General features: G+C 39.6%; 1 protein-coding gene across 1 annotated transcript in view; it reads left to right on the top strand.

Moving 5' to 3' along the window:
* The window catches only part of DHX36 (DEAH-box helicase 36), a 20,997-nt gene extending 12,816 nt beyond the window's left edge, over positions 1 to 8,181 (top strand). The window contains exons 16-24 of the mRNA XM_035889982.1: positions 324 to 422; positions 1,403 to 1,576; positions 1,877 to 1,963; positions 2,623 to 2,706; positions 2,810 to 2,909; positions 2,997 to 3,087; positions 4,817 to 4,937; positions 5,530 to 5,682; positions 6,525 to 8,181. Coding sequence (XP_035745875.1) covers positions 324 to 422; positions 1,403 to 1,576; positions 1,877 to 1,963; positions 2,623 to 2,706; positions 2,810 to 2,909; positions 2,997 to 3,087; positions 4,817 to 4,937; positions 5,530 to 5,682; positions 6,525 to 6,710 — 1,095 coding nt within the window. The 3' untranslated portion in view covers positions 6,711 to 8,181. The remainder of the gene's footprint in view (positions 1 to 323; positions 423 to 1,402; positions 1,577 to 1,876; positions 1,964 to 2,622; positions 2,707 to 2,809; positions 2,910 to 2,996; positions 3,088 to 4,816; positions 4,938 to 5,529; positions 5,683 to 6,524) is intronic.
* The last annotated feature ends 1,426 nt before the right edge of the window (positions 8,182 to 9,607 follow it).

Genomic DNA, 9,607 nt, shown 5'->3' with positions numbered 1-9,607 from the left:
GGGTCAAGGGATATGATGTCTTAAAAGAAATTTAGTAGAAAATAGTTTTAGAACTAACGTGAGTTTCCTTTTTGGTAGTTTGTATTGAATTCCTCATTCATGCATAAGGAGTACCATGTGTATGCATACTGAATGACAAATAGATGCTTATGTTTCAAATTTCACCACTAATCCATTTTTATTTTTGTCCTGAGTTCTTAGTGAAATTCTAAATCAAGCTGTGAATTATTCATACTTTTTTTTTTTAAATAGTGTGGTCACTGCTTACAGATTTTAGGTAGTCATCTTTTTCCAATTGCTGTAAGCTTTTTTTTTTCTTTCAGATTCTAAAGCTTGGTGGAATTGCTTATTTTCTGAGCAAACTGATGGATCCACCATCTCGTGATGCTGTAATGTTGGCCATAAATCATCTAATGGAGCTGGTAAAGTATTGCTTAATGTACCTGCAAGGAAAAATCTGTTTAGAACCATGTTACTGCGTTGTTTGTTCTCAGACAGTTCTGATTCTACATGTCTGGACATCTGCAACCCCTTACTGTATTGCGTAGACCCTTTATATATCTTCACTTCTGAGGAAATAATTTCACATAATGGATGGTGTTTATGGGCCGCATAGCGTAGTTCCTGAAGAACTTTCTAAATTGCTCAAAACATACACATGCACCTTGGATTTATGTTCCATACAAATATTTATTTAACTCGCTGCTTCTGTACCACCCTGCTCATGGCTGCATCTACCAAGCCCTCCTATCCCAGTCAGATTAGTGAAGAGCTTGAGATGCTTCTTCTGTGGGCAAATAAGGCATTTAGGAGAAAAATCTTGTATGTCATTGCCCCTTTGGATGCTGGGGAAGGAGAGACTAATGACACACTTGTACTACTGACTTCTTGCCCTAGTATTATTTGTACAAGCTGGTTGTACCAATAACTTGAAACATCTGACTTAGATGAAGGGCAGTATTTAGACTGATGACATGATTCTATAAATGTTCAGATAAAATTAAGATTTGGCCATACACTTGGTGTTCTGTGACAGCGCTGTATAGTAGCAAAGGATAGAGCAAATAAAAACAGAAGTGATGCTGAAGATAAAAATAAGCTTGAACAGGAGAATAGGAAGACACTCATGTTAATAATTCTTCATACTTTCATCCAGAAAGACACTGAGCCCTAGTAAACCACTTGAAACACAAAGATGGTTGCCGTTTTCTTGGATCTAATTGAACATTTGTCCATAACTTGCTGGATCATTTTCCTACCGTACCTTACTACAGCTAGCTGCATTCTCCAGCTATTAGGTTTTCCTTTGTTCTTTAGGAATTCTAGTGGCTATTTCAAGGAAATCCTCCCCATTTCAAATACTGTGTTTATTCTTTTTTCTTTTTTTTTTTTTCCCTGACAGAATGCTTTGGACAGACAAGAAGAACTGACTCCACTAGGCGTCCATTTAGCACGATTACCAGTTGAACCACATATTGGAAAAATGATCCTCTTTGGAGCTTTATTCTGCTGCTTGGATCCAGTGCTTACAATTGCAGCTAGCCTCAGCTTCAAAGACCCTTTTGTCATTCCTCTGGTAAAGTTTCTAAGAGGAGAATTACACATGAGATTTTAAGAATCTTGGAAGGATATTGGGTCTTACTGAGATGTTACAGTTTAAAAGCGCTTTGATCTTATTTTCATGTTAATTACATTTTTATTAGTAAAAGATTGCCTTCACATACTACGAAGTATTGTCTTTGCCTACAGAATATTGTAATTAGCTTTAATTTTATGTATGTAGCATACAAAGTATTGCTGTATACATGTATCTTAATTAGGAAAAGAGAACTGGCATGTCAGTCATGAATACTTTATAAGTTCTACTTACTCTTAGGGCAAAGAGAAAGTAGCAGATGCAAGGAGAAAGGAACTGTCAAAGAACACTAAAAGTGATCATCTCACTGTGGTGAATGCTTTCACGGTAGGCATGTTTTAATGTTTTGGGGTTTTCTTTCTTTTAGAACTTTGCGTAATATGGATTATTCTAAGTAAAAAAACTCATCAGTTCATGCTCTGAAGTATTTCTTTCTTGGCTTCTACAGAACTATAAAACCAAGTTAGTTTTCACAATTCTAGTGTCGAGGAATCTTGTCTTCAGGCTCAATAACCTAATTTCTTGTGGATAAGTCTATGAAAGAGACAAAGAAAACATTATGATAACATAATGTTACTTTGCTGAAGTCATTAACTCTGGTCCTCCCGGCCTCTACAAGAGGCTGAAGCTGACTTCAAAAGTGTTGGAGATTTAGTTGTATAGTGTTGGGGTGAGGAGAAGAGGGATTAAATGGCCTGGAATGCAGTTTCTACCCAGGACTTCTAATAGCAACAAATGTTCTGGCAAACTTAGCTACATTTTAGTCCTCACCATGGAAAAAGGAAGGTTTTGATTCAAAGTGTTGTAAAGTTGTATTTTTCTACTCTGTGCTACATATATATTAACAAAGATATCAAAGGATTTACTTTCTCTCTTGTAGTGAAAAATGTAACTATATTGTTTGTTGACCTCCAGTTTTTGCTGTCCTTAATTTTTTAGTTTGTGTTCGCTTACAAACGCCTTTGAACTATGGTTTTAATTTTTAGGGCTGGGAAGAGACTCGGCGTCGTGGTTTCAGAACTGAGAAAGACTATTGCTGGGAATACTTCCTGTCTTCAAATACACTCCAGGTAACATCCTGGCAGTTTAGAGAAGAGGATCATGTCTGTGGGAGAAAAGGGGAGGAGCCTTTTAGCACAGCATCACTCTGGGACAATTTTTGTTCTTTCCTAGATGCTGCATAACATGAAAGGACAGTTTGCTGAGCATCTCCTTGCAGCTGGATTTGTGAATAGCAGAGACCCCAAGGATCCCAAATCTAACACCAACTCAGGTAAACAATGGAAAGAAATGCAAAATTTCTGATAGCTGAAATCTCAAGTTTGCGGAACTGCATTATTTACTTTGCTGTCTTCTACAGATAATGAGAAGTTGCTCAAAGCGGTCATCTGTGCTGGTTTATATCCGAAAGTTGCAAAGATCCGGCCAAGCTTCAGCAAAAAGAGAAAAATGTAAGGGTTTGGTTTCATGTTGGTTTGTATTCAAGGTGTTTTCTAACATTAGCTAGTTTGGCAAGGTGAAGCAATGGCTTGAGTGCATGAATGAATCTCTGTGTAGCTCAGTCGTGGGTGTGGGTTACTTCATTTGAGATGGGTAGATGAGAGCATGGGATTGTTGATCTGTTTGTCTGTTTAACATCTGGATACCTGCTAGTCTGTGAAATAATTTCTGTGACCTTATCATGCCATGGATAATGTTACAATATATTGATAACACTGCTGCTAAAGGAGTCCTACCATCATCTTCGACCTACAGCAGTAGTTGAAACACTAGCATTTCTTATTTGGCAACATAGAGCCCAGGAACACTGCTGCTAAAGGAGTCCTACCATCATCTTTGACCTACAGCAGCAGTTGAAACACTAGCATTTCTTATTATTTGGCAACATAGAGCCCAGAAATTCAGGTCTGTTGGTTTATCACTACTTAGATTATTTATTCTTATTAAGTATTACTCACAGTAACAGTCTACTCGTTGGAATATAGACACCCTTCTTTATGGACCTGATTTAAGACAGAATGAAGGGTTGAACATTTGGATCGATTTTTCTGGGTATGTAGTGTTGAAACAGCAAGCTGGGGGTAATTGTTATGCCTGTAATTTAAAAAAAAAAACCAACAAAACAAAAAAACCAACAAACCACACCAAGCAAAAAAAACCCAAGTGATTATTTCTATGAAAGGAGTAATAATAGGTAGTCAAAATTCTACCTTAGATTGCATAACTTAGACCTGTCTGTAGCTGACACTGCTATCAACTACGCCCTTTTAAATAGTCCAGAGTGCTGGAGTCACCTAAATGCCGTTGTTTGCAAACCTGATGTAAGTTATCTTTGCCACACGGTGGAGCTAGGTGTAAGCCAGCTGCCCAGGAAGGTTCAGTTTTATGATCCACTAAACAAGAGGTTTGTACACTAACCACTTTGGTGGAGAAGCTCTCCCACCCACTGCTTCTTCAAAACAGTGAATTCCACCTTTTGCAAAATACTTCTGCACCCAGGGAGTAGAGTGATCCACACCCAAAGAATTACATCTCTGAAATGTGGGAAGGAGAACAGTTGTGCTTCATATACACTGTGCTTGGTTTCTGCTTTTTATTGCCTGACAGCATTATTGTGTTAGAAGGGAGGTGTGATTTAGGGTAGTAAGTAAAACCAAAGCAGCTGAATGTTATCTCCTGAGTCAAATTTGTTCAAAGGCACATGGTACAAATAAAAGTACACCACTCTAGACTGGTTGACAGTGATACAGCTAGTCCCTTGTTCCACACTGACACCGCTTAACGCTGAGCAAGGATTTCAGATACCTAAGTTCCTTATGTGCTTTTTCCAAGAAATTGCTTGAAACTTGGTTTACGTAACCAAATTCAGTAACTCACAGAGTCCTTCATTTAGAAGAATGCCCCTTTTTTTTCTACTTGAGAGAATGACAAGGATTATTAAGAGGGTAAATTTGGCAAAGAATTCAAACTTCTTAAAAGTGGAGAGAGATAAAAAATTCATGCTGTAGATTCAGTTGTAAACTTTTGGGAAATTAGTTAAAGTTTCTTCAAATGTGATTGTACTTTCAGAGTTTAGAACACTTGTGGGTAATTGGAGGGGTTTTTAACTTGGGATGTGATTGTGCTAAACTTTCAAGATCTTATTTCAATCCTAAAATAAAAACTTTTTTTTCTTTTAAGGGTGAAAGTGTGCACCAAGACAGATGGAACAGTTAATATTCATCCTAAATCAGTTAATGTGGAAGAAACAGAGTTCCATTATAACTGGCTTGTGTACCATTTGAAGATGAGAACTAGCAGTGTATGTGAAGGGTTTATATTAGTGTAATTTATTTTTGTAGCTCTTTAATAAGGTTGGATCGAGGTTCAAAGGGGATGTGAACAATGCCTTTGTTTGAAGCCTTCCTGTCTTGGGTCGTTCCTCTTACATGCCATCAGATTGTGTTCTTTTTGATACAGGCGGTATTGTTCCACAAATAACTGACTTTGGGGTTTTTTGTGGTTGGGGTGGTTTATTTGGCTGGGTTTTTTTGGTCGGTGGTTTCTTTTTTTGGAGGGGTTGGTTCTTTTAAGGGTCTGGCAATAACAGGTGTAAATTTTTTTTTATTATTTTATTTTGATCCAGGGTAACACTTCTGAATTTTTTTTTTTTTTTCTTCTGGTTGTTAGAGTAGTTGGTTTGATTTCGCCCCTTTCTGTGAAGGCCTGTGTTTGGGACCATTTTTGCTCCATTCAATTGCATGTAACTTTTCCAAGTTCCTGTATGTCTTGTAAATTTATGAATGAGACTGAATAATGATCTTCTAGAATTCTGTTACAAGTTTCTGTTAGGAGGTTACTGCTGTCACTTAAGATCTTTTGAAGGGTGATTGGACAATTTTGTCTTCTTGCAGATTTACTTGTATGATTGTACAGAGGTCTCTCCATACTGTCTCTTGTTCTTTGGAGGAGATATATCCATTCAGAAGGATAAAGATCAGGATACCATCGCTGTGGATGAATGGATTGTTTTCCAGTCTCCGGCAAGAATAGCGCACTTAGTTAAGGTGACTATTTAATAATAATGTATATGGAAGACTTAGTGTAACACTGATTCTTCTTGGAGATTTCTATACTTGATATTACTGTGTACCTACTCATTTATCACTATAGGGAGACAATAATCTTTTAAATGTATTCCCAGTAAGCAGTTCAAGTACACAAAGTAAACAAAAGAGAGCACCTGAAGGTGTGTAGGTGAATGCAAGTTAAAACACGGTAGTAAAAATAACATTCTGAACAGTCTGCATTATTTGGTTGGTTTGTTTATTTCTAGTGTAATAGCTTGACTAATAAGAATGAGGCTGTGTGCCTCTTGTGGCATCAGGAACGTGGCAGTGATGTTCTTGTTCATCATCTTGTGCAGCCTCTGCTGAAAAATTCATGGGGATATTGAAAACAGTAGAAGCTTCAGAGAAGAGTCATAGGGTGGATGTAAAGGATTTATAAACATGTTTTACACTGAGAGATTTGAAGAGCTTAATCTCTGTAGTTTTTCATAGCAAAAGCTGACTTGATCAGTCCATGAAATGTCCACTTGGATATGGAAACATGAGGATAGGGCTCTTCAGCTAGCAGTAACAAGTTCCAGTGGAAGGAGGAGCTGGCCATCACATCCAGAGATGGTCATCTGTCATAAAAGGTAAAACTGCTAGTTTTTGAGAAGCAGCTTTTCATCCTGAAAATAGCAATGTTGAAATGAATTGATAGGAGAACAGCAGGTGGAAACATTAAGAGGACAGAGGACGCAAGGGATTTGAACTTACTGTAGTAATGTTGTGTGTAGTTCTAACTGCCTTTCTCTTTTCTCTTTTTTTCTTCCCCCTTCATTCCAAAAAACTCTTCCCAGAATTTAAGACAAGAGCTCGATGATCTTCTACAAGAAAAAATAGAAAACCCACATCCTGTGGACTGGAATGATATTAAATCCAGAGATACAGCAGTACTGACAGCTATTATAGACTTAATCACAACACAGGAGAATGAAAGTGCCAGAAACTATGCTCCACGATTCCAGAGTGAACGCTATAGTTGACACACTTTCGTCTGTATTGATAAAGCCAACATACTCACCTTTTTTGTTTTGTTTTTTATAGCATTTATTTAGCTAGAGGAAAAACTTTTTTAGGGTAAGCTGGTAATTCCCTCATACTGAAGAGCAGTTATTTCAAAATAGTCGGTAATATCTGTATATGCATGGTATACTGTGTTCGATGTAGCTTTTTAAATCAGAGAAAATGCAATGCTAGCAATGTTAGTTGATGTACTGTTCTTGTCCTGCTGTAGCTTTTTGGTTTTTACCTATCAGGTAACAGATAGATACTCAAAAAAGCCTGCTAAAATACTGCTTAATAATACTTAAACTGTTCTTGCTATTGGTAGAAACATTTCAAAAGACTTTTGTTTTTTTTATTGGTGTGGTAATTATACTTACTGTGTTATTCCAGCTGTGCAGCAGTCTTCTCACCAACACTTCCACAGAAGGTAATTACAGCTTAATTAAACTTAACTTGAAAAAACTTCTTAAATTTGTACTGTGGGAGGAAACAATCTTCAGAAATATTCTCTTCTGCCTTTCATCCCATTCAATTAATCTTTCTTCACTTTCTGTGCCCATCTGTCATCACTACTGACTAAAATTTCAGACTACAGGAAACATGGTTAGCTGAAAGTCATGGTGGAATACGCTTTAAGGTTTTGTTACATTCTAATTTTTCTTTTTTTAAAACAGCCCATGTATGGGTTATAGTATTACATTAAAAGTTTTTTCTTTACAGTGTTATTTCATCCGTTCTTAATGTTTTGAACGTCATTCTGTTTTGAATGCTTCCAACTATGTGAGAACATTTGAATAACAAGGCTTGTTACTGTAGGGCAACTTGTTTGAAGAAACACTGTTCTGATCAAGGGTGGCAGACCTGCTGTGTATGTTAAACCCTGCAGGCTGGATTTGGGGTTGGATGTGGTTCCCCTGCTACTGGGGGAAGCTAATACTGAAGATGGGTGTTTAGCCACTGAAAAGTGCTGGCAGTTTACTTGGCAGCCCTCTGTTACCTGTGCTTTGCAGCCATAGCTATGGTTATTTCTAGGTTTATCCTTGAGGAACAAAACTCTTTGAATCTCCTTTTGTTCGCCTGGAAATGTAGCCCCTCTCCCTTCTTGGGGTTCGGTTTTGTTTGTTGTGCTTTGCAAAAAAAATGATTGTAGCCACCAGGCTGTGGAGGATTCATGAGCCTTTTCCTGAAGAAAACAGAACCGGTCAGGTGAAACTATTTTTTTCGTACAGGACTAAGTGACCATTGTGTTAACAAGGAGTGGAGGACGCCAAGCTCATTTATTTCTACAACACAGCTGCAAAAAAAACCCCTCCCTTCCCCCCCTCAATTAGTTTATCTTACCTTCAGGTGCTGAGGCTGGTGTTTCAAACAGCGAGGGGGGAGGAGGAATATCCTGTCCTGCCCTAGGGGTGGTGGATGCAGGAGGCAGTTTAAGGGGAAAACAAAAGCTCCGGCGGCTCCGGGGAGGGGGACGCCCGGGGCCTGGCGCCGGCCGGGCTTCGCCGCGGGCTACGCCACACGAGCGGGAACGTCTGAGGAGGCGGGAGGCCACGGCAGCGCTGAAGGTGAGCCGTGGAATCAAAGGAGGGGGGAAAAAAATGGAATTTAATGATAAGGTGTGTGGAAATGGAAATGAGATAAGTGGGCTGTAGCGTTGTATCTCGGGTTTCTGGTGTGGCGCTGGGATAGGTGCCACTGATCTAAGGGGAAGCAAGATGGCGCCCGGAGCTGAGGGAGGAGCTGTGTTTATGGGGCCCGCTTATGGCCGCTGAGCGGTAAGGCGGAGGGACGTGCGAGGGCAGAGGCAATTACTGCAGCAAAGTAGGGTGGGCTGCAAAATGTTCTTGAGGAAGAATTGGCAGTAGCGCTGTTGCTGGCCGGGTTGGATTAAGAGTCGTGGAAAAAAAAAATAAAGGCTGGCAGGTGGCACCCAGTTTTACTCTCCTTGTTCTTGGGTTTTGCGGTACTGAAAAGACATCGTGGATGAATTTCTACCTGGGAACATAAAGGGCAAAAAAAACCCAAACCCGGTAGCAATAGCAGAACCTGGGTAAGAATAGCAGGGTTGGTTGAACAAAAACAGATTGCAGTTCTTCCCAGCCCCCCCCAAATTGTGGAGGATGAGGATCAGACTGTGCTATGACGACCACCACCAGGAGAAATGAACACTGAGGTTGGGCATGGGTTGGTTTGGTCAGATCTTTACTTATAAAGTAATGTGACTAGTGTATAAATAATCCTATTAGCTACATGCTTTAAGCACAGTTGGGAAAGTATAGCTTAACATACTTTTCTGCTTAAAAAAAGGATCAGAAACCTCTGTGTTCTTCAGAGTGAAAATAAGCCTTTTCCCAGTGTCAGGTGTACCGGTTTGGGCTGTGATGATAGAGTTAATGTTCCTCATAGTAGTGTGTCTGGTGGTGTGTTTTGGATCTGTGATGTAAACAGTGTTGGTAGCACAGGGGTATTTCAGGTATTGCCGAGTATCAGGCCTTTCTTAGTTTCTGAAGCTGCCCTGCCAGCAGTCGGGCTGGGGGTGCACAAGAGGCTGTGAGGGCACACAGCTGGGACAGCTGACCCCAACTGACCAAAGGGGTATCCCACACGGACCATATGGCCATATTGCTCAGCAATAAAAGCTCAGGGAGGAAGGGGAGATGTTCAGGGTTGAGTTAGTCTTCCCAAGTCACCCTTGTGTGTGCTGGAGCCCTGTTTTCCTGGAGATGGAAAGTAATGAATGAATACCTGACTTTGCTTTGCCTGTAGTTTTTGCTTTAAACTGCTATTAAACTGTCTTGAAATTCGTTGAAATCTCAACCCATGAGTTTTCTCACTTCTACCCTTATGATTCTCATCCCCATCCCACTGTGGGGGA

Source organism: Egretta garzetta, unplaced genomic scaffold (genome assembly GCF_000687185.1).
Source record: "Egretta garzetta isolate BGI_Z169 unplaced genomic scaffold, ASM68718v1 scaffold172, whole genome shotgun sequence".
NCBI classification, from domain to species: domain Eukaryota; kingdom Metazoa; phylum Chordata; class Aves; order Pelecaniformes; family Ardeidae; genus Egretta; species Egretta garzetta.
This window is presented reverse-complemented; position numbering and strand designations above follow the sequence as displayed.